Genomic DNA, 25,607 nt, shown 5'->3' on the forward strand with positions numbered 1-25,607 from the left:
CTTTAAAGAGAACTGAACCAAAGAACATTTCAGTTATATAGCATAATGAAGTATACAATGTAATGTGCCTATATCAGTAAATAATGAAATTACAAGATCTATGATCAGGAGAATACGTTTGTACCTCCCATCACACAGATACTAGTAATTATCATTATATTCTATCAAGAATACTATATCAGCACTTCAAAAATGTAACCTTTAGAAGTCTTATTTTCTAAAAGCTCCCACTTATAAAAGACATACACATGATATTCACAAATAATCATACAACAATAATTCAAGTAATTTCATTAAATGAAATAACATACTTAGTCTGTTTACAATGCATGAAACCACAAACTTAAGGCGAATACAAATATTACATCATTTGATATGAACATAAAGGTAATCAAGCATTGCTTTTCTTAGACTTCTAAGTTTGCGCGTTTTGTTCATAAAGGAGGACACTAGCTCTATGGCCCAAATCCAGTAAGACTTTCTTATGGGTTTGCCTTTAGGTCCGCCTCTAACCCTTATTGCTCTTATATACTCCATTATGACTCTAAGGTAGAATTCGGTATGCTTCTTATCGGTCATGTAATGGACGTAGCTAGCGAGCACGCCATTGATGCCTTTTATGTTTGTTAATTTAGCTGCATCTCTTTCAGCTATTCTCATAGCTAAACCAAGGGTACATGGTTGATCCACCTCTTCGCCTTCCTCTACTTCGGTTTTATTGGAAAGATCTAGTGAATCATTACAGACCAAATGAGGTTCGGTACGGAGGGGTTCAGTGGGGAATAAAGATTCTGCTGACTCAGGTCCAGAATCCATTAACTCCTCTGGGTCTTTTTGAGGAACCTCTTCAGGGTCCTCCTCAGGATCCTCATCCTCAGGTTCATATTCTGGAATTCCATCACCTAGGAATGAATATTCCAATGAACCATGATCGGTATTTTCAGTGCTACTAGAAGCCTCTTGCTCCATTTTTACCTAGAACAAAATAATATAAATTATTTTGAATATTCTGGAATTTTTATCCACATAAAAACACCAGAAAACGCACTAAAATACACATAAATAGATCCTAAATTGCCTCTAAAATTATCAAATTATATATTTCCTAGGTGGATCAAATGGACAATAAAATTAAAGCATTACGTACTGATCGAGGTCGTGAATATTTATCTGATCAATTCAAACAGCTCTGTGAGGAAAAAGGGATAATTAGACAACTGACTATCCCTAGCACTCCACAATAGAATGGAGTGGCTGAGAGGAGGAATATAACTCTTCTAGACATGGTTAGGTCTATGATGGCTCAAGCAAACCTACCAATTTCATATTGGGGTGATGCTTTATTAACGGCAACTTTCATACTTAACCGTGTGCCCTCAAAATCAGTCGCTTCCACACCCTATGAATTATGGACAAAACGCAAACCGGATCTAAGTATCTTGAGCCCCTGGGGTCCTCGGTGTAACATCTTGAGTTTTATCGGGTTTTAATAGCCTCTTTTGGGTTGATTTTGAGGATAGATTAGTGATTTAATCTTGATCTTGGTGTTTGGGTTGGATTTGAGGTTTGTTGGAGGAACAGGTAAACGTACCCCTCTCAGGGTATATTCGCCGCGGCGAAGTTTACTTCACCGCGGCACACCGGGAGTTTTAGAGGGGAGTGTCTTCTCGGGAAGGTTTGGCCGCGGCGAAGTCTAGGGGACGCCGCGGCGAAGTTGTTCGGGTGAGCGAGGCTTCCCTTTCGGGAAGGTTTCGCCGCGGCGAAGGTAGGGGTATGCCGCGGCGAATGTTTTCTGGGCGAGCGAGAGTTTCCTCTCGGGAAGCTTTCGCCGCGGTGAAGATTGGGGTTCGCCGCGGCGAAGTCAGGTTTTCAGGCGAGTAATCCCTCTCGGGATTAGTTCGCCGCGGCGAAGATGGAGTTCGCCGCGGCGAAAGGTCACGAATCTATATATTCACGGGAGCAGTTCAGCATGCGAAAAATAGAAAATCTGAAGGAGGAGAGAGGAGCTCTGCTAGGGTTTCGGTTTTGAGGCTTGGGAAAGACATTTCTAAGGATCCATTACCTCAAGTAAGTGATTTTAACCTCTAATCTTCTTTCTTTCTTGGAATTTCTTGGAATTTCTGAGGATTTATGGTGAAACCTTAGGCTTTTCTAGGTTGTGATGAAACTGAGGTTTTTGACCGATTGTTTTGAGTTTAATTGATTGCATTGGGTTAGTTTAAGTATCGGTTAATCGGTGTAGTTTCCTTGGATTTAAAGAATCTTGAATTTTTGGAGCTAGGGTTTATGGAATTGGATGATTTGGGATTGAGGATGATAATGTAGAGATTGATTTTGAGTTTTGTGAATTGGGTTATGTTAAGGAGGGTTAAATTGGATGTTTAATCGGTTTAGAATTGTTGTTGGAACCTTAATTGCTCAAATGGGATGTTTGGGTGTAGAATTCCATAGTGGGTCCTTGAGGTTGTGAATCTTAATTGATGTTTGGAAAGGAATTAAGGTGTTAATGGATTGGTATAACCTTGGAGTGTTGCCTTGATAGTTATACCCTTTGAGTTGGGTAGAGTTTTGATGGGAGATAGGAATTTTGTGTCCCCAAGTGTTGTTTTAGCCACATTATTAGTTTGAAAGCTAATATATGATGGTTGTGTGTTTGTGTGCTTGTGTAGACCGGTTGTGAGTCTTGGTGGTGCACGGGGCCACATCGTTGGTTTGTTATTCCTTGCTCAGGCGAGAGGTAACCACTTTCCAATCCTTAGTACTTGCTTCTATGGTATTGTGAGTAGATTTATGTTTTGTGCTCTAAGTAGTAATTATGTTCAAACTATATGTTGTATATAAAAAGGGAAAACCGTCTTGTGGGGTTTTTGTTTGATGATGAATGAAATCTTGAAATTGAGAAAGATATGCCACTGGATGAGGTTAATTGTGAAATGATTATTACTCTTTGATTATGATTTGAGCATGATGCATTGATTGGGAATTGGTGAGAGATTTGTCTGTTACTACCACATGGTAAGGCCTCCATTAATACATGATAGTTGGTTTAGTACGTCCCCCATAATGAGGGATAGGCCTTTTGGCTCCCTACGTCCCCCAGAGTGAGGGATAGGCCTTTTATGGCTCCTTACGTCCCCCATAGTGAGGGATAGGCCGGCTCCGGCTCCTGAAAATCCCCCAAAGTGAGGGATTTGGTTGATGGGATTGCATCATTGCACTTGCATGAATTGTTGTGGCTATCGTTTTATATTATTTGTGAACTACCCCACTTGACACCTCACGAGCACCTATTTAGTAGTACCTAGTATTGGAAAGGTTGGTTACTGGGACTTTGTCTCACCCCGTGGTTTACAATGTTTCCAGGTGAAGGTTCCGGGCGTGGGCCATCGGGAAGAGACGCAGAGGCTTGAGCTTGGTTAGCTTTAGGCCTCTAGCATTTGTATATGTATGACTAGTATATATTGCCACATTTAGGACTGCTTTTTGATATATTTGATTACCCGGCCTTGTTGTAAACTGGAGAGAATGTATCTCCTTATTTTGGTTGGCCGGAGGCCATTGCTAGTGTTTGATGAACTCTGGATTATATAGTTGAAAACTTTTTAGATGGGCTAACTTTGATGTATGTGTTACCCGGGCCGGAGGCTCGGAGGCCCAGTAGATATGAATGGATTATTTTAGTTGCATGCAACGTCTATCGGGTTGACCCGAGTTTGAAAGTCAATTTCTAAAAATATGAAATTTTCCTTCTACTATGGTAGCTCGTTTTAACAGCTTTCCTTTTCTACCATAGTAGTAGACTTTATGATGATTTATGATGTTTTTAAGGTTAAGGGTCTTACACTCGGCGTATATCCATGACACTTCTCATAAGCATGGGAAGTTGGGTCCCCGAGGAAAGAAGTGTATCTTTATAAGGTACTCTGAACAATCTAAAGGATACGTTTTCATAGGTGAAAATGAAGATGGAATAGTGACTGAAATGGAATCAAGAGATGCCACATTCATTGAGACTGAATTTCCTAATAGAAGAGATGTTGACCGCACTGTATCTCTTTATGAGACACAGGAACAAGTCAGTGCAGAACAAATTGACAGACCAGAATCGTCTAGGTGTGTCAATCTGAGTGGGAGCCAAGAAAGGTCAACACTAAGACCTGAACAAAGAAAGAAAGATAAGCAAATAGCTCCCGTCAGAAGGAGTAATAGGGAAAGTGTTCCCAAAAGACGTTTTCAAATAGAAGGCGAATCTCTCTTAGTTACTCCAGAAGGGGATTATGAGCCCCGTTCTGTACGAGAGGCCTTGTTAGGTCCTGCAAAAGATGAATGGATGAACGCTATGGAAGAAGAAATGGACTCAATGAAAAAGAACCAAGTTTGGGTGTTAGTTGATCTTCCAAAAGGGCGTAAAGCCATTGGGAACAAGTGGGTTCTCAAAATTAAAAGAAAAGTGGATGGATCAATTGACAAATACAAGGCTTGATTAGTGGCAAAGGGGTACACACAACAGGAAGGAATAGATTATGAAGATACATTCTCACCTGTTGTGCGTTTCAATTCTATTAGACTTATTATGGCAATAGTAAATAGTTTAGATCTAGAATTACATCAGATGGATGTAAAAACCACATTTCTGAATGGTGATCTGGATGAAGAAATCTATATGAAACAACCATTAGGTTTCATTGAAAATGGAAAAGAAAATAAAGTTTGTAAACTCAAAAGGTCCATTTATGGATTGAAACAACCATCCAGACAGTGGTATTTGAGGTTTCACAAAGCAATAACCTCATATGACTTCCAAATGATAGAGGAAGACCACTGCGTCTACATTAAGCGGTTTGAGGGTAATTTTGTCATATTATCCTTATATGTAGACGATATACTATTAGCCGGAAATAGTCTAGATTCGGTGGTGGCTATTAAAGAATGGCTTTCGTCGAATTTTGAGATGAAAGATTTGGGTGAAGCAGAGTATATACTTGGAGTTAAGATCCAAAGAAATCGCTCAAAACAACTACTCTCTCTTTCACAAGAGAATTATATCAACAAGATTCTTGAGCAATTTAACATGAAAGACTGCAATCCCATGAGTACCCCTGTTGCTACTGGAGTGGCTTTGAGTTCTGACATGTGTCCCAAAACCGAGTCTGACAAAAAGAAGATGGAAAGAGTTCCATATGCCAGTGCTGTTGGTAGTCTAATGTACGCAATGATGTGTACAAGACCAGACATCTATTATGCAGTGGGACTGGTGAGCAGATTCCAGTCTAACCCCGGTGAAAAGCATTAGAAAGCAGTGAAGAGGATCTTGAGATACTTAAAGGGCACTTCTAATTATGCACTGTGCTACGAAGGAAGTGACCTGCGTCTTGTTGGGTACTCCGATGCTGATGTAGGTGGAGATGAAGAAGAACGAAGGTCAACTTCAGGTTATACCTTCTTGCTCAACAATGGCGCCATATGTTGGAGTAGCAAGAAACAAACATGCATTGCCTTACATTCAATGGAAGCTGAGTTTGTGGCATGCACTGCAGCAGTGCAAGAGGCTTTATGGCTGAAGAGATTTATAGAACACCTTGGATTTGGAAACGAGAATACCAATCCGGTGATGGTATACTGTGACAATACTGCAGCCATAGCCTATACTAAAGATCCTAAGTATCACAGCAAAACCAAGCACATTGACATCAAGTATAATTTTGTTAGAGATTACATAGCACAAAAGATTGTTACTGTACAATACATTTCAACCAAATGTATGGTAACAGATCCTCTAACAAAGCCAATAGGCAAAAGAGTTTTTAAAGAACATGTACAAGCTCTTGGCGTACATAAAGTGTAATATGAATGCTTCATTAATGAAATTATATTTCGTTATCACTTTATGTGTCTGTCCGAAAGTATACAATGTCTAGTATGTCGTATAGGTTAAAAAGGTTGGCTCTCTCACACGGGCAACCGCCTTTGACACTCAAGTGGAGTGAACAAAGATGAGACATTTGTGTTCACCAGTAAAGCAGCAATGAATGCTGATATGGTAGAGAAGAAACACAAACTTTATGTCGCCTTGACTAAAGTGTAGCAAGTCAAGATGAGATCCACGTTGATAAAGCTGGATCGAAGTTTGGAATCCCACTTCCATAATACCTGTAGCCAGACAACAAACTCTTCAACATCGACGTCATAACAATGAGCAGAGTTGAAGAATTTGGGTTTAGATACTGAGTGTGTCTGGACCTAAGTCTGTACGTTGTTAATAATAAATCCAAATCGACATACACTCTTATAGTAAAAGAGTAACACCGTAGCATGTGTTTCATACCACATGTGCTGGGAGAACCGCAAAAGGGAAGCAAGTGAAAGATCCTTGCTTCATTGTTTTGTGAGTCCCAGGGAGGAATTATTCTCCCGTCAGTGTCCTTTGACTCTGACAATATCATGAAGATATGTTTCAGTGATTGCTACTTTGGCATATGTCCTATGGTCATGATTGATGCGATCTAAGGTAGTATGCTAAGAAAGTGACTGATTCATTTCAAAGTGACAGATGGGCGAAAGGAAGATTGACTGTGATATACACATTTATGCTAGTGTTTATGACATGTCCCTTATGACATTTTGTGGTCGTAAGTGTGGATACTAGACATAAGAGAAAGGTAATCTGAGTCAACCATTGACTCGAGAGGGATTAGATTTACCATGAAAAAGTGTATATGAGTAAATCTAAGACATCTGAGGCATAATTTTAAAATTCAAGCTACACAAAGGAGAGGGTGACCTGTGCTGATCCTATAAAAGGGATTTCTAGTACAGGGATCCAAGCGAAGACATCATGCCCACGCGGTCACGGCAAAGCACTAAGTATAAAATTGAGGGAAGGTGAAGAGACTAGACCCGTGACATCTAATCCACCAAGTATGAGTGGGAGATGTAGGAAAATGGGCTAGTCCACCCTTGGTGGATTGGACCCGAGCCCAATGTCATTTGGGATTCTAGTGTAAATAGCAAAACTCATGGGTCTTTAACTGTAATTTTTGCCCTTTCATATATTTTGCCAAAAGCGGGAACAGTTAAGACGAAGGAGACGGTTTTTATTTGAAAAAACAAGGAGTTACATAACTGATCAAAAAAGGGATCAGTTTGTGGGGTTGTGCATTGCGTTTTTTCCTCCTCCATCAAACTCTCCTCTCCGTCTCTCCAAACTCTCCCTTTGGTGCATTTGCTGTGTCTCCCAGATCCGACTCCGTCACCGTGATCGGACCTCCGCGTGGCAACCTGACTTCATTGCAAACTCCAGGTATGCCCGAAATCCTTCACTTATTATGCCCTTCATTTCAAACTTAACTTAGTAACTTGAATTCTGAAAATAATTGGACATCATATTCAAATAATTATTCCCTAATTTCGTTTTTATAAAAAACACTTAACCAAATTATGTTGTTTGAAATATTGGTTAAATTAGTTCGAGATAATAAATATGTAAAAAAATCTAACTTTTTTTTTTGGCCAAAATATCCTCATTCATGTCAAAGAGAGAGAATGTGTGGTGGAAGGATAATAATGTGTGAAAATTAAGTACAATGATATGAATAATATATATGAGTAATTAAATACAGGTAAAATGAAAATTTATCAAACAAAATTTAAACAACTTCTAAATATCTCGTATAAAAAAACATGTCATATTTTCACAATTGTCTCTTACAAAAAGAAATAGAGTAATTAAGTAGATTTGTTTTTGTTTGAGCCTTTTTCATGAATAAAAATTACATTTTTAAGAAAAAAAGAATTTTGAGAAATTTTATGATATCGTTTAAACTTTTAAGAATATAAGAATTTGAAAAATAAGATAAAGGCATATTTCTGATTATTTTGATAAGTTATTTCGAGTGGTTTTTTAAAATAATTAGATGTGTTAGGCGAGAAAGAATGTTCAAAAAAATATAAAAGTCCGTGAAAATATTATAAAATTTGAAAATATACAAATAAAAAAATCAGTTTTCATAAACGGTGAATTGGTAATAGAGGAGATATTATAGAATAGGATAAATTAACAATTTTTGTCTCCATAGTTTATTTGACTTAACTAAAAAAATTCAATCCCTAAATTTTAACTTAAAGTAACTTAATCCCTGTGGTTTTTATTTGAAAACTCGTTAACTTAGTGCAACACAACCTTCATGGTTTTAACTTTTAAAATGTCGATCTTTATATTTTCAAAAATAAAACTATAAAAACTAGAGTTTTTTTATTGCTCAATAGGGGACTAATGTTTTACATACGTAAAACTATAGAAACTCAGTGACATTGAGTTAAAATTCAAAGATTGAGTTTGAACTAAGTTAAAATTATAAAGATTGTGTTGCATCAAGTTAATGTTTAAGGACAAGATTAGAACCAAATCAAAATTATAGAGATCAAATGGTTAATTTTTCCTATAAAATTTGAAAATCGCTCATGTTTTAAACTTAAATAAACAACACCCAATATTTCAGTCCAAAAAAAACAAACACCCAATATTGTCCAAAGTGAGAGGCTAATTATATACTCATTACTTGCCTTACTCACCATCTCTAAGACTCTGTTTGGTATGAGGGATTTGAAGGGGAAGAGAGGGAAGATGAAGGATTTTAATCATTTTTTCTTGTTTGACAACACATAAATTTTAGGAGGGCCTCCCCTCCTCAACCTCCTCTCTAAAATTAGGAGGATTTGGAGGAAAAGGGTAATATTTTGCCATGTTGTGACCATTATGCCCATATTTTGTCATGTGATGACTATTATGCCCATATCTTAAATAAAATAAGGGCAAAATTATCCATATTAAAATATTTTTCCCTCCCCTCTCCTCATGAATTAAGCTAGGTAATATTAAAACTCCTAGCCTCCCCTCTCTTTTTATAAATCCAAATAAGGTAATATTAAAATCCTTTCACTCTTCTCCTCTCCCCTTCCCTCCATTAAAATCCCTTCCTTCCCTTTCCCTTCTCTTTCCATGAGATTTGCAATAACTTTCAAATCTGTTAACAGAATTTAGCGGAACAAATTGATTTCAGGAACAAGCTCTAAGGCTCTGCAATTCAAGAAATTTCCCATGTCTCTTTCAAATTATGCAGAATATGCCTCTGCAACTTCCTCATCTTCACATGTAAAGTAAATTCTGCCTTTAATATAAGCACCAAAGTTCTTGTCAATTATGTCTTTAAGTACCCTTGAGAGCCAATAATGAAGATCAAAAGATGAGTTGAAGAAATGAATGATTGATTTGAGAAACAATCTGCCATGAAATGAACCACCTGATGTTACAGTTGCGCGGTATTACTTGTCCTCATCTGTAAGAGACTTGAAAAGTGTGTTGCAATAACTATTACCAATATGATCATTGAAGAACACTTGAAATTCACGGGGCTTTGAGCTATGTCTTAATTTGAACTTTTTTAGTCGTCTTAAGTTAAATAAAAAATAAGACCAAATTATATAATAAAACACAATTTGAGTCGTATCTCTTGAAGAGTCATTTATTAATTTTGAAGTTAACCAAGTGACAAAATCATTAAAAAAAAAAAAAAGGTTTGAGAATAGATTTTTCTTTTATAAAACTGATTAAGAAAATAAAGAAATAAATCTAAAGTATTTTTTGTGGTATTTTTAATAAAAAGAGATAATAAAGAATGCAAATTTGGATTTTAGAGAATCAATTATGAGACTGCTTCTTGAAAACGGAATATAGCTATCATTACTTTATAAAAACACAAGAGTAAAAAAATGCATCAAGTTAAAAAGCAATTCCAAACACGATTTAGGTCAAATAAACTTAACACTCGAATATTCCAAACGTAAGATAATAATCAAATTATTAAGACACCTTTAAAAATTACTTGATGTGCATGAGTTAATAAAACATGTTTTCCTCTCAAAGAATGCTTATAGAGACACTCAATTGCAATACATCTTAATCATAAAATCTAACAACACCCTAGATAAAACAATCTTAATGAATGCAAAGGAATTATAAATAAATTTAAATCCCAAATAATACAACTCAAATTAAATTACAAAAATCTAGTTAACAGAAATTATAATACATAATCTTAGTCTCTAAATCATAAAAAAAAATTCCTAACATATAAAAAATCCAATGAAGTCTAAGAGAAAATTAATTGGAAAACCAAATTCTCTCCTAGTTAAAACTCTAAACTCAAGCTACTCCTCCAACTCCAAGACACACGGTGGGACTAGCCTCTCATGACTCTAGCAACATCTACAACACGTCTGAAGTAGCGAGAATCCATGGAGGCCGTGAAGGAAAGATGGACGTGGAAAGTTGTTGCTCATCGCTGGATAAGTATGAAAATTGAATGAATAGTGGCGGCGAGTGTGTAGCGTGTAGTCATGAGATGAATATGCGAGGTTCTGCGAATTAAATAGCGATTTATCAGTCCTCGAGACTCTAGTTCAAGTTTCACAACGTCCAGGATGTTATGAACAGTGAAAAATGTGTTACTAGGTCCAACTGAACAACCCAAATCTGCTATGCTAAAAACATTGGAGGAATGCCGCAGAAGTATTCGTAGATCAAGCTCCTCGAAAATGGCTTTGACAGTACTTTTTATTATATCTGCTTTCTTACGCTGCCCAACAAGGTTTGAACGTGATTCACCTCAAACTTTAATGAACTAATTAAAGAGTTGGATTAAGAATGAGGAACCTGAATGGAGGAATTTTGAGCATACCACTCTATTTCTTATTATAAGTCACTTGTACTCTAAAAGTTTGTTTCAAAATATAAGTCACTTGTAATATAATTAATGATCCTTTTCCAATTTTACCCCTGTTAATTTAATAAAAAATTAATTAATTTAAGTTTGAAATAATAGCTTCTCGAAATATCTCCCTTTCCCTCTCAATCTCTTTTTCTCTCAACTTTTCATTTTCTATGCAATCTATCTCTTCCCTCTCTCTCCCCCTCAACTTTTGATAAAAGTAAATATAAAAAAAAATTAGTTAATATATTTCTTGATTTGTGAGTTTAGAATACAAGTGACTTATAATAAGAAACAGAATGGTATTCATATTCCTCCTCACCAACAGTGATTTACTCAGCTTTATAGGATTTGGTGCAACTTTTGCTCTCCGTCTTTGTGCTCTGTGTTTCTGTAAGCGTTTGTAATAAAGACGCACATGTGCGCACCATGTTTAAATAGTATTCCAAACAATTGAGGAGTTTTCTTTGTACGTCCAAATATAAAATCTTAAAATAGTCCCTGAAATTTATAATTTTTTCTTAAACTATTCTTTTGATAGTGCATATACAGAAGGGTTTTCATCCATGAGAGTTGTTTTCAATATAAATGATAAAAGGGATATCTTGGAAAAACTAATACATTTTTTAATAGTCTTTCAGTCTTTAATATAAGACATAATTAACTAATTTAAGTAGATTAACGATGTTAGTTATATTAGTTAATATCATATGTTTTTTTTTTAAATATCCTAACTATTTTTCTTAATTCCCTCCCTCCCTTCCCTGCTTAATTATTATTAAGGGAATATCAATAGAGTTAATTTAAAAAAAAATTGATAACCATGTGAAATAAATCTTAAATATAAGATTAACATCAACTCTCTAATTAGCTCCTATATTAAGAACCGGATAAGTAAATAACTATCTTGACTTATTCTCTTAATCTTTGTAAATTACTGATTTAACTCCCCTGTTTAGGACAGGAGAGGGCATAACCCAAGGAATTGGAACATCACTTTTCACCAATTCCATACATATATGAACAAACTAATGCTGTAAGAAAATTAATATATTAATAGTATAGACTCTACCTTAACATTACATGCTTCTTTCTTGTCCTGTCTTCATCTCCAAGCAAATATTTCATAAGCCGGGATAAATTTATCAGTTCATGAAGAATTCATGTCATTGTAACTTCAAGCAGACTTTGAATTTTATTGTCTCCATTTTCACGGAAGAAAAAAAGTTAGCCGGAGAAGGCATAAAACAGATCATAAATTCAGACACATATAACCAAGTTAAATCTGATGCACACATCATCAAACGATAGATAGATACAAGCACAAACTACATCAGCCAGCGTGAACAAAAAAAATACTAAAGAAAATTCCATTGTTTGGTACTAAAAAGAGTATCACAGAAAGTGATCTTATGCAATGTTTAACCAAATGAAATGGCTTTATCTCATTTAGCAGAATGATTAATCATCGTTGTTGAGCAAGAATCACTTTGCACACAATGCCATAGCTGAGGCCTCTCCAATAATCAAAATTCTCTGCAAGACCCCAAAAGGTATTTTGAAGATTTCATCAAAACTCATTGTATCAGTCATCATAAGAGGAGTGTGGAGCGGCTGTGCAACCAGGGTCAAATGGATCTTCAGAGCCACAGCAGTGCCAGTACTGAAAAACCTTACCAGAATCAGGAGTATCCATGGTGCCACCTTTATACACACTCTCAAACTTCCTCTTAGTTTCTCCTGAGGGAAAGAGGGGACCAGAAGATAAGTAAATCAAAGACAACTTACACCAGGACCAGGAAGTAATTTAAAAGAACAATAAATTAAGCGCACAGATTTTCATCAGTAAGAATCGGAAGAGACTCGCCAGAAGGCACATATTTTGTCAAGGAAAGGACTAAAAAAGATCTGCTTGTTTCAGTTTCAGAGTCACTGGCCAAACCCTTCACCACAATGGTAATATGGCTAGTGTTCCATCTAAAATCCCAACTATCTAAAATATCGTTTTTCAAATCCATTTTATGAGTTGCATTTACTGATGCATGAGTCTGATAAATGAACCTTCAAGCTTTGTTAGCAGACATAGATGTATGTTGTTGACCTACAGCATGTTCTTTGTATATCCTAGTTCTTCATTCTCCCATCCTATAGCATCAAGTTTAAATTAGTTCTATATCAAATGTATACAACCACATAGATGTCCTTGACAACACGATAGCAACTATAAGATAATCATATTCACAAGTTGCCTCGTGATTTTACCCAATATGAACACTTCTAGCTGTGATCAGGTATCAGTATCATTTACCTGAAGTCATGTGAGGAAGTTATTTTTAGCTTATCGAGGTCAATTATTCTTTGGCATTATCGGCCATTTCATGCCTGCATTTATTGAACATATCTGAAGTTGTTGGGACGAGAAGGACCCCACTTCTATACCCTATGAAGCATAGACAGTTACACAGACTTGACACAGCATGGAGATCACCATGATGTCAAACTTTAAAAATATATATATATAGAACATGACACAACAAGCATGTGTGTGTGTGTGTGTGAACTCTGTTGGTAATACACTTCTAGAGAAAAACAAAACGGGCTTATACTATATTCTAGCTATCTTGCACTATTCTTTTCTATAAAAAGAAAAAAAAAACTACCAAATCAAAATCAGAAATATACGTTGTTGAATTTATTCATGCACAGCATCAGGAAAGAATTTATTCTTGGGCTCGACTACGTCTGACTCAAGACTTAGCCATATTGGCATGTATCCAGGCCTGTTCAGCAGGTTGAAGCCGAAATAATTTTTTTCACTTAGGCACACACCACATCTGAAAATAGGTGTGTCTGAGATTAACGATTCATATCAAATGTGAGCTTCTGAATTCATGGCCAGATTAAACCTTACAAGGAGAAATAGAAACAGTGCACACAACAGCCTAAAAATATTATTTCACGATTGAAATGGTCGGTTTGGTGGTAAATTACTACTGTACTCTTTTCGTTTTAACTACGAAAGACTGCAGTTCATTACATTGAAATGTTTGAAGTATCCCGTTATTATCTGAAATGAGTACCAATCACACATTGGAAAGATGAGATCTTTTTTTTTTTTTTCCAAGTATCATGACTACAAAGGAAATTTTCGAAATATGGGTTAAGGTGTAAATCTGTTTCGGAAGTTTTTACTCAGGAGTGCTGGACATGCAGAAGTTTAAATTCGTAGCAATATTACCTCTTAACATTAAAAATAATAATAATAATAATATTGATCATTAAAATAGTTACATTGACTATTCACATTTTTAACAGTAGGAACGAAATTACTGGTTGTTAAACTTCCATGACAAGTTTATTCCAAAAAAAACCTAATTTCCGAAGTAAATTTTCACCTTGACCCTTGAAATATTGGTACAAGTAATAGAAGCCCTGACCGCATTCAAGGAAACTTTTGAATATAGTTTCTTACGGATAAGAAATGAGTAAAATTAAAAGGGCAACAAATCATCCAATTATTCCAATGGCATATAAATCCCTCAGAACGCAAACCAATTTTTATAGTGTACTGCCAATGTTGTCCATAATAGTCATAATAGGAGGAAGAAGAAAAACAAAAACTGAAGCGAATTCAGATTACCTCCGAAATGGGCAGTGTGAAACCGACAAGCACGAGGGTGATTGAGTGCAGGGTCGTATTGACTTTTGCAATTCTTGCAAGTTCTGAGAGAACTGCTGGACTTTTTGTCGAAGCTTGAAGAGCATCGAATGTAAGGGAATTTCAGCAAGTCAATGTTGGCCTTCGATAAAGATGTGTTTTTGAACAATTGCGGAGCAAGAGGTTGTTTCAGATGATGCAGAGAAGGGTGAGAGATCGATTGGGAGAAAGAAAGAGCCATCGGCTTGAAAATTTTGTTCAACGAATCCAAAGTGGAATAACGAGTCGCGCGAGCTGCTTCTATATTTTGCATCTTGCTTCATGTTTACCTGACTCGTCAAGTTCAGCTGTGGATAGAGGGAAAAGGGAAATTGCATTTACCCTGATGAAAACACACATTTGTCTGGTTTCAAAAATAGAATAAATCATGAAATATCGGCACTTTGGGCAGCGTTGGATCAGGATTTGGCTGAGGCTTCGTCCCGAATCATGATTAAAGAAAATTTATCTCACATATTTCGTAATAAATCATTATGCAAAAAAAAATTACTACCTCTTATACTTAATCTAAAAACTAGTTGATTTATTTGAGTATATTAAATAAAATAGTTCAATTAATTATTTGTAATAAATAAGTATAAATACCCTTGCTAATCATGTTCTCTTCTGGTCTTATTTACATGGTAGAAAGAAAAAACATTTTTTAGTCCTATTTATAGGGCATTGAGAGAAATTTTTTTATGGATGTACAATTTTACCCTTTGATTATTATTGTGTTAACTTTGTTTACATGAAGTATAATATATATTAAATAGGAATAAAGTTGAAAAGTTGTTAAATTTTAAATGAGAGTTAATGAAGTTTAAGATTTTTCTGTCTATGTGAAACACGTTGAAAGTGAATTATAAATAAGACGAAAAGAGTATATTAGAAAAAACTATCATTTGTTGAAAAACTTAATATATACAACTATTACAAGACTATCTTAAAAAAAAAATGAATAAATATGATAGACAAAGTGAATTGGGATATTATATTTAAGATTAAATTAAATGATTAGTTCTTATATGAGGTACTATTAAAGCAAATATGAAAAATTATACTACCTTCAGTTCTTAATATAAGACCTTGTTTGAGTTTTATTTTGATCCTAAATATAAAACCCCAATCCATTTTGTTTTTCATATTTATATATTCCTTTTTAAGATAGTCCTTTTAATAATGGTAGTTCTAACCAATACAACTAGTAAGGATACTTTAGGAATGACAACGCCTATTTATGATAAATAACCAACTTAACTTATTTTTTTAATATACTCAAATTAGTCAACTAACTCTTATATTTAAGACCAGAGCCCAGAGGTAGTATAAGCTAGTTGGGAAGTTATTTTGCTGTTAACTTCTAACTTTGTGGGCTTTAATATCATTTTGTTTTATCTAACAAAAAGTAATTTTCATATTAATAATCAGAAGAATATATTACTGTAGTGTGCAAAAAATATACTACCACTATTTACAAGAAACAAATGAGAAAATTTTTTGTCACGCCTACATTCAATTTTTATCCTTTTTGAATCTTTCTATATTTTTTTATTTTTTTTGGTACTAAGGAGGGCTAAGGCCCGAAATGGAAAACTAGACTAGAGAGTGAGATTAAATCCCATACAATCATTAAGAAGCATAGCCCTTAAATTGACTGGGCATGAATTTAAGTAGGTGGATCTTGAAATTCCTTGCTTAGCTAATGTATCAACTAGCATATTCTGTTGTCTATCAATGTAGAGACCTTAAACCTCCCAATCGTACGCAAGGAGGGTTTGGATACAAAAGTAGGTAAGGCTGCTGGTACTCGTAAGTTGCTTGCTGTGAATCATTTGTATTAGGACAATGAGTCTGATTCTAAAATGACTTTCTTGAAGCCAAAATCCCATGATGACTGAAGACCTTTCAACATTGTTGATTCCTCTGCTTTAAAGACACTGCAACTCCCAAGAGTTCTAGTGAATCCCACAATCTATTGACCATTGTGGTCTCTAATGACTCCACCACATCCTGCCTTGTTTCTGCTTTGAGAGACAGCTCCATCAACATTCAATTTAACCCATCCAAGTGGAGGTGAATTCCACATTAAGGGAGCACATGGCGCAAGAGAAAATTGAAGGTCCTCTACATTATTATGTTGAACTAAATTCTTCCAATTTCTTAGAACAACAACAGCAGGGTAAATTGGCTTTTGGAAGTTAGCATCATGAAGAAAACAGTTTCTCCAAATAGATACCGAACAGACACACCCCATATAAGATTCTAGCTAGGACACTCATGATTGCCTAGCTCTTTTTTGAGGTTCAATGTAATCAAGTCTCATTGGAAGGCAGCATAAAATTTAGAATAATGAATCGGAGATAAAATACACATCCATAATTTTTTAGCATATGAGCAATCCCTAATAATACGCATAGTAGTTCCAACACCATCATCACGATAGGGGCAGGTGGATGGAGCTTGGGACCACTTACTTCTCCACTCATTAGTAGGTAATTGATGGGCCCAATAGGTATTGGGACAGGAAATACAAGCGAAGGACTCAGGGCCTCAAGCCCAACATTATTCAGGGTGAGCTATGTAAGGAGGGCAAAACTGGGAATGCAAACGGTAAATAGGGGGTAACGAACTTTTGACAGTGTCAGGTAGTGGGAGGCGTTTAGAGGGGGGAGGGAGTGAGTGGCGAGGTAGACAATTTTGAGCGTTAGACAGGAGAGGGGATCTGTTCTCTCGAACAACAAACCATGGAGAGTGTTCTTCTTCATTAATAGTTATTTCCAGTAATAGTCCTAGTATCTAACCCGTTTCATCATCTATTGGTGAGTGTATTCTCTCATTTTCAATCAGTAAAGAGGATACTAAGCATTGTTTATCAGTTCATTTAGTTTTGGTTTACTGGCTCTATCATCTTGGTATCAGAGCGAGCATGGCAGGGACCAGAATGGAGAGTAGGGTGGAGCAGTTGGAAAAAGTAGTCGAAGAAATGCAGCGAAAACAAGCAGAGACGACAAAGCAACTTACCGGGGTTAGCACAATGGTGAACCTTATCCATCAGCAGTTGAATGAGTTCCGTGCTGCGTTCAATGCGGCCAGCCCATTGAATAATCCAGAGAGCCCACCGAGTCAGGCATGCAATGAGGTAAGGGGAGACAGGGACGCAGGACAGGAGGGTCAGGAGAGAGCCACACGAGAGGAGATGGGACAGAGTGACATGAACAAGCACCGGAAACTCGAGTTGCCCATTTTCTCAGGGGAGGACCCGCTCGGTTGGATTTTTAGAGTGGAAAGATATTTCGTAGTGAACGGTCTAAGTGAGGCAGTAAAGCTCGATGCTGCGGTGGTAAGTTTGGAAGGCAAAGTAATTACATGGTACCAATGGCTCAAGTCATGATGTGCAATCAAGTCGTGGAAGGAATTTAAGAAGGAAGTGACAGACTGATTCCATTGTAAACAAACTAGGGACGAGTACAAGCAGCTGTTTGCCCTCAGACAAGAAGGTTCCGTAGCAGACTACTGAGAGCAATTCGAGCTGCTATCGGCACCATTAGAAGATGTACATGATGAGATTTTGATGGGCGCATTTATGAACGGATTGAAGGAAGAAATTTGCTACGATGTCAAGCTGATGCACTCGCAAACCTTAAAACAAGCTATGGACTATGCAACGCAAGTTGAAGGGAGAAACCGTGTGAGGGAGAAATTGGAAGAGAAGAAGGGCAGGACAACAAGGCTAGCAACAGGAAGCAGATGGAGTGACTTCAAACCAAACTTTCTGAAACTCACCAGTTTGGATTCATTCAAGAACATCAATTTGCCAACCCCAACCAGGGAGTCAGGAGGGAAGAAGGAAGAAGAACGAAGGCAATGACCCCTCGAGCTCCGTCGTCGGTGTCGTTGTCTGCGAGTAACAAGGGAAATGGAGCAAGCCGCAAGAGGCTATCAAAGGCCGAAATCAACAGGAGGAGGGAGTTGGGCCTATGTTTCAAATGTGAGGAAAAATATAGGGCCAACCACAAGTGTAAAAACAAAACCCTCTAACTGATAGTTCTGGATGAGGAGGAGGACAGGCTTAGAGAAGATGAGTTGGGGGCCCAGAATACCGAAAGGGGTCCAAAGGAGCGAGACTTAGTGTCCCTGGAGTTGTCGATGGCCATAGCAGTGGGGGTAACCGGGAAGCGAACATTGAAGATGAAAGGGAAGATGATGGGTAGGGAAGTGCTGGTGCTCATTGATTGCGGTACCACGCATAACTTCATCTCCCATTCCTTGGTGGCAGCGCTGGGTATCACAATAGAGAGGGTGAAGGAGTACATAGTAACAGTAGGGGACGGACGGCGAATGATATCTGACTTGAAGTGCCCAGAAGTGACCTTGGAGATACAAGGCCTGAAGATCAAACAGCCTTTCTACCCATTCAATATGAGCAATGTGGACCTCGTTTTGGGGGTTGAATGGCTGGAGTCATTGGGCGAAACGAGGATGAATTGGAAGCAACTGTACATGAAGGTCAAAATTGACCGGTGTTGGGTGTGTTTGAGGGGAGATCCGACCTGTACGCAATCCCAAGGAAGCCTCAAGTCACTTAAGCGAGACATTCTGAGGGAAGGAGTGGGATACCTTGTGGAGCTAAGGGCAGTCGCCGTAAAGGAGGATATCGAACTACCAGGAAATGACCCGGAAGTGGCCGAAATTCTCTCTAAATTTCCAGAGGTGTGTTCGCCAATTAAAGAGTTGCCCCCAAGGAGAACCTAGGACCATGCAATAGTGGTGAAAGAGGGAGCCTAGCCTACCAATACCTGACCGTACCGCTACGGACATGCCCAAAAGACGGAAATAGAGAAACTAGTCAAGGAAATGCTTTTGGCAGGAATAATTCAACCAAGCACTAGCCCTTACTCGAGCCTAGTCCTGTTAGTAAAAAACAAGGATGGGAGCTGGCGATTCTGTGTAGACTACAGGGCCCTCAACCGTATCACGGTACCCGACAAGCACCCCATACCGGCTATCGATGAGCTGTTGGATAAATTGGAGGGAGCAACGATATTCTCCAAGTTGGATTTGAAGTCCGGATACCACCAAATCCGAATCAAGGAGGGAGACGAGCCCAAGAATGCCTTCAGGACACACGATAGACACTTTGAGTTTAAGGTGATGCCTTTCAGTTTGTCAAACGCCCCCTCTACTTTTCAATCTCTCATGAATGATATCTTTAGAGAACATTTGAGAAAATTTATCCTTATATTTTTTGACAATATATTGGTGTATAGCAAGGACAAGGTAACACACTGTGATCATTTAAGGGAAGCCCTGAGGCTTTTACAGCAACACAAGTTGGTGATAAATCCCAAGAAGTGTGTCCTGGGGCAGCGACAAATAGAGTACTTGGGACACCTGATCTCGGCTGAAGGAGTGAAGGCTGACCCTGTAAAAAATTTTACTATGATTAAGTGGCTGAAACCTACCAACTTGAAAGCCTTGAGGGGGTTTCTTAGGCTGACCGGATATTACCAGAAGTTTGTGAAAGGGTACAGGAAAATAGCAGCACCTTTGACACAGCTACTCAAAAAAGATTCCTTTAAATGGGATGAATCAGCACAAAGGGCATTCGAGGAACTAAAGGTTGCCATGACCACCATACTGGTCTTAGCCATTCTAGACTTTAGCTTGCCATTTGAAGTAGAAGCATATGCCTCCGGCAAGGGGGTAGGGGCTGTGCTCATGCAAAATGGGTGACCCATTGCATATTTCAGTCAAAAGTTATCTGAGAGACACCAGCTCTGTTCTGTCTATGAGCGTGAACTGATAGCAATTGTATTAGCAATCAAAAAGTGGCAGCACTACCTGTCTAGCCAACCGTTTGTCATCAAAACAGATCAGAAGGCACTCAAATATCTCCTTGAACAACGAATAATAGCCCCTGACCAGAAGAAGTGGGTCTCGAAATTAATGGGCTAAAAATTTGAGATCCAATATAAACCTGGGAAAGAGAACCGTGCTGCTGATGCCCTCTCGAGGCAAGAAGAGGCTGTAGAGTTACGGGCTGTATCCATGTGGCAGTATGAAGGGATGGAGGATCTGGAAGATGAGGTAGCAAAGGATGAATTCTTGAAGGGAGTGATGCAGCAACTGATACAGTGGAAGGAAGGGCCGAAGGGGTACTCTATGAAGAAGGGGATGCTATTCTTTGAAGGGAGACTAGTTTTACCCAAGAATTCTCTCAAAACCAAAGAACTCTTGAGAGAATTCCATGACACATTAATAGGAGGACACTTCGGTTACCTACAGACTTATAAAAGACTATTAGCGATGGTCCATTAGAAGGGGATGAAAAAAGACGTATCGGACTATGTGGCTCAGTGTGATGTTTGCCAAAGGAACAAGTATGCAGCCTTGAGCCCAGCGAGACTGCTTCAGCCACTACCCATACCAAAGGCATCATGGGAGGACATTAGCATGGATTTCATAAGGGGCCTACCAAAGAGCAACCGATTTGATACTATACTGGTAGTGGTCGACAGAATCACCAAGTTTGTTCACTTTATTCCACTGTCACACCCATATGATGCTAAGGAGGTGGCGGAGGTCTTCTCTAAAGAAGTAATCAAACTTCATGGATTTTCGAGTTCTATAGTATCAAACCGAGACCGTGTATTCACAAGTCAATTCTGGAAGGAGCTCTTTGCCATGGCTAGGATCACTCTTAAATTCAGCTCTTCTTATCATCCGAAGACCGATGGACAAACGAAAGTGGTCAACAAGAGTTTAGAGACTTATCTACGATGCTTTGCTGGAAGCACTCCAAAGAAGGGGCCAAGATGTTGCGTGGGCTAAATATTGGTTCAATACCACCTATCACAGTGCGACTGAAATGACCCCTTTTAAAGCCCTCTATGGATGTGACCCCCCCACCTTACTCAAGTGGGCAGAGCAACCATCACGGGTTCAAGAAGTTAAGCAGCAGCTGCAAGAAAGGAATCAGGTGTTAGTTGAGCTCAAGAGCCAGCTAGAATGGGCACAGTCTCGAATGAAAAGCCAGGTTGATAAACATAGAAGGGAAGTGGAGTACCAAGTCGGTGAGTCCGTCTACTTGAAGCTCTTATAAATTCAGATCTCTAGCCAGAAAGATTAACGAGAAGCTGTCTCCAAGGTTCTATGGGCCCTATGTGATTGCTGAAAAAATTGGTAAGGTAGCATACAGGCTGGATCTACCCCCTACAGCTAGAATCCACAATGTGCTTTACGTCTCACAGCTCAAGAGAGCTCTGAAGGATTCGGTGACTCCCCAACCGTTGCCAAAAAAGGCCTTACGGAGGACATGGAGCTCAAAGTGGAACCTGAAATTGTCAAGGAAACACGCAAGAGCAGAGAAGGGAAACTACAGCTGCTCATTAAATGGAAAGATCTCCCCGAACACGAGAATACATGGGAAGACATTGATGACATTCGAACACAGTTCCCTAAATTCTACCTTGGGGACAAGGTGACTCTTGCAGAAGAGGGAAATGATGGGCCCAATAGGTATTGGGATAGGAAATACAAGTGAAGGACTCAGGGCCTCAAGCCCAACATTATTCAGGGTGAGCTGGGTGAGGAGGGCAAAACTGGGAATGCAAACGGTAAACAGGGGGTAACGAACTTCTGACAGTGTCAGGTAGTAGGAGGCGTTTAGAGGGGGAAGGGAGTGAGTGGCGAGGTAGACAATTTTGAGCGTTAGACAGGAGAGGGGGTCTGTTCTCTCGAACAACAAACCATAGAGAGTGTTCTTCTTCATTGATAGTTATTTCCAGTAATAGTTCCTAGTATCTAACCTATTTCATCATCTATTAGTGAGTGTATTCTCTCATTTTCAATCAGTAAAGAGGATACTCAGCATTGTTTATTAGTTCATTTAGTTTTGGTTTACTGGCTCTATCAGTAATCAATTATTAAAAGCAATCCAGAGGAAAACTCTAATTCTCTCTGCTCCTCTCCATTTCCAAATAGCCTAGTAGGTTGAGCTATAAAGGTTAGGAGGTGGTTTTTCAATCATATAATAAGTGCTTTTAGTAGTAAAGTTACCATGAGAATGAGCACACCAAGTCATCACGTCATGTCCAGCTTTAGGAATAGGAGGAAGAGTTGAGATGAGCTGTTGTATTACTTCTTTATTCACAATTTGAGCAAGACGTGTGTAACCCTAGCCACTGTACTTGAGAGCTCTTGCGGAGTTAGCTCTATGATGTATAAATCTTTAATTTTTTCTTTTTCATGGAAGAGTCAACAGTGGTTGAAAAAATTAGCAGATTGCCCATTACGTAATTGCCATCTTGTACCCTACTCAACAATCTCTTTTTGTTGACATCAATTTTCATAACTTAAAATCACCTTGCATCACATTCAATAGATTTTCATCACTTCTCATCACATATTTATGCTACAAAACTTGAGCCCACAAGCTATTAGAACCAACAACTAAATTCCACGCAAGCTTCACACCAAAAGCTTGATTCATTGAAGTTAGCTTTTTGAAACCAAGCCCTCTATAATTCTTTGGCTAGATCATTCTTTCCCAGCTCATAGGATGAAAACTGCAGTTGTTCTATATTGTTCCCCAAATAAAATTTCGTTGCAACCTCTCAACTTCATCACACACACTCACAGGTAGCTTGGCCACTTGTATAGGATACAAAGGAAGAGCGTATAAGACTGTTTTTGCTAGAGTAATTCTTCCAGCAGTAGATAAACAATCAGATTTCCAAGCTATTAATTTATTCTTGACTCTATTCACAATATATTGAAAGGTTTCTTTATTCCTTCTATTATCAGTAAGGGGAAAACTGAGGTACATTCCAATTTTAGAGGAGATCTTTATTCTTGTTATGTCCTTCAACTTCCTTTTCAAACTAGCAAGAACTTTTCAAGAAAAGAAAATAGTAGACTTAGCCTTGCTAACTTTTTCCCCAGAGGCAAAGCAAAAAATATCAAGGCACTTCATCATGCATTGAGCTTGAGTTTTAGTTACCTCTCCAAAGAGAAGCAAGTCATTGGCAAACATCAAGTGTGAAATGGTTGGGCCACCTCTAGAAACCCGAATTGGTCTCCATTTACCATTATTGACTACACCATTAATAATGTGGGATAGCCTATCCATACATAACACAAAAAGAAAAGGTGAGATAGGATCACCTTGTCAGAGACCCTTCTTTGGTACAAAGTACTCAGTATTAGAGCCAGTCCACAAAACATTATTAGTGGTAGAGACACAAAGCATAATAAGATTAATAAACTTATCATCTATTCCAACATCTACAAGCACTCGGTGCAAGAAACTCCAACTTATTCAATCATAAGCCTTTTCAAGATCTATTTTCAAAGCCATAAAACCTTTCTTGCCTTTAGCTTTGCGAATAGAGTGAAGAATTTCTTGTCCCACTAGAATATTATCCTATATGTGACATCCAAGAATGAAGCCAACTTGATAAGGGGAGATAATCTCATTCATGAGACTCTTCAATCTATGAGTGATGATCTAAGATATGCACTTATAATGGACTGAGCATAGAGAGATTGGCCTGAAATGCTCAATCAGCTGTGGGTTCTTTTAGGAATAAGAGAGATAAGAGTCTTGTTGGCATCTCACCGAAATCCCTCCTTTAAAGACTTGTTTAACAAACTTGCAAAGAGAAGGCCCGACCACTTTCCGGTTAGCTTGGAAAAAAATAGGTGAGAACCCATCAAATCCTGGTGCTTTATAAGGGGCCATTGAGAATTAAGCATCACGGATTTCATTTTCACAAGGAACAGCTCCCAACAACTTTGCACGATTAGCATCAATAGGAGAAAAATCGGATTCCGTCTGCAGCTTAGTAAGTTAACTTCCTCTAATTGAAAGAGCTTTTTGAAGAAATTAACTACCATTGTCTTTAAGCAATTCTCATCATTAACCCAATTTCCAAAATCATCTTGCAAAGATAAAACTCTATTTTTTCTTCTTCTAACTGGTGTTTTGATGTGATAATACCGACTATTCCTATCATCTCTATTACCCACTCAGTACGCGATTTTTGGAACCATTTTATCTCTTGAATTTAAGCACTTCATCAAGTTCATCTTGAAGATCAGATTCCAATCAGCAAAGAAAGCTAGAATGAGGATAAGCATTTGATTTCTGAATTCCATTTAATCTAGCTAGAAGCATTCTTTTCCTTTTTTCAACCATCTCAAAAACTTCTTTATTCCACACAATGGTGGCTTCACGGAAGCTATTCATATTGCAACTAAAATCTTTATTATCAGACCAACTTGTATTCAACAAATCAAAGAAAGTATCATGAGATAACCCCATAGATTCAAATCTGAATGGTTTGCTAACATTAGAAGCATTAATAAAACAATTCAAAATGAGCAGCACGGGGTTATGATCAGAGAAGCGAGATCTAGAGAGTACCTTGACGTGACAAATCAGTAAAGAGGTCAAGAACATTGAATTCACTAGAGCTCTATCTAATAGTTCATAAAGTCTCGAGCAACCCACCATTTGAGGTCCTTTCCAAGTATATTTAGGACCAATAGATCCCAAATCTGAAAGTCCGCAGTCATGAACTTGATCTCGGAACCATCTACTTCGCGCCATATTAGCACCTGTTCTACTAATTCATTCAGACATTCATAAAATATCATTGAAATCACCATAAACAGCCCAAGGCATAGAAATTTGAGAAGACATGGATATTAATTTATTCCTAAGAATTTGAGCAGAGCATAAATTGCAGTAAGCAAGAAAGGGGAAGCACCGGCTAAAGAACATTCTAGATGAAGCAATTGTCTATCTTCGTCTAAGATAGAGACTCTAACAGCATCTCCCATGCAGGCAGCAATGACACCACCTGATCTACCAATGCTGGGAATTACTTCTAGATTATCATGGCCAAGCAAACAAAGACAGTGAAAGCGAGGCCCCTCTGCACAATGTGTTTCAGTTAAGATAATTAACATGGGCTTGGGCCCTTGAAACATACTTTTATGATTTTCTGAAGAGGCCCTATCCCCAGGACCTCTTGTGTTCCAATCGAAAAAATTTTGTCCACAAAAAAATGGATTTAAAAAGATGGATACCCAATTATAACTCAGAGCCCATTTGGGTCTTAGGAACAACTGTGTCT

At 37.9% G+C, this 25,607-nt stretch overlaps 1 protein-coding gene and 1 long non-coding RNA gene across 5 annotated transcripts; one reads left to right on the forward strand and one right to left on the reverse strand.

Moving 5' to 3' along the window:
• The first annotated feature begins 375 nt into the window (after positions 1–375).
• On the forward strand, positions 376–17,223 carry LOC114759145 (uncharacterized). The gene is made up of 3 exons (XR_003741884.1): positions 376–387; positions 16,182–16,192; positions 16,959–17,223. It is a non-coding gene; the product is annotated as an uncharacterized LOC114759145 (long non-coding RNA).
• Positions 12,017–25,370, reverse strand: LOC114759144 (uncharacterized). 4 transcript variants are annotated; one of them, XM_028948239.1, is made up of 5 exons: positions 25,239–25,370; positions 24,980–25,086; positions 23,468–23,588; positions 12,444–12,506; positions 12,017–12,302 (listed from the first exon to the last, which is right to left on the reverse strand). In XM_028948239.1, exons 2-5 carry the CDS (start codon positions 25,042–25,044, stop codon positions 12,252–12,254), a joined length of 300 nt encoding a protein of 99 aa, XP_028804072.1. In that variant the 5' UTR covers positions 25,045–25,086; positions 25,239–25,370; the 3' UTR covers positions 12,017–12,251. The 4 variants fall into 4 exon arrangements, with proteins under 4 accessions (XP_028804072.1, XP_028804071.1, XP_028804070.1 ...); XM_028948238.1 differs by having other exon boundaries at positions 24,980–25,370; XM_028948237.1 differs by lacking the exons at positions 23,468–23,588; positions 24,980–25,086 and adding an exon at positions 14,407–14,771 and having other exon boundaries at positions 12,017–12,506.
• Positions 25,371–25,607: the final 237 nt, after the last annotated feature.

The sequence above is a fragment of the Neltuma alba genome, unplaced genomic scaffold, assembly GCF_004799145.2.
Source record: "Neltuma alba isolate B1F8T4 unplaced genomic scaffold, ASM479914v2 tig00010801_pilon, whole genome shotgun sequence".
Classification (NCBI taxonomy): Eukaryota; Viridiplantae; Streptophyta; class Magnoliopsida; order Fabales; family Fabaceae; genus Neltuma; species Neltuma alba.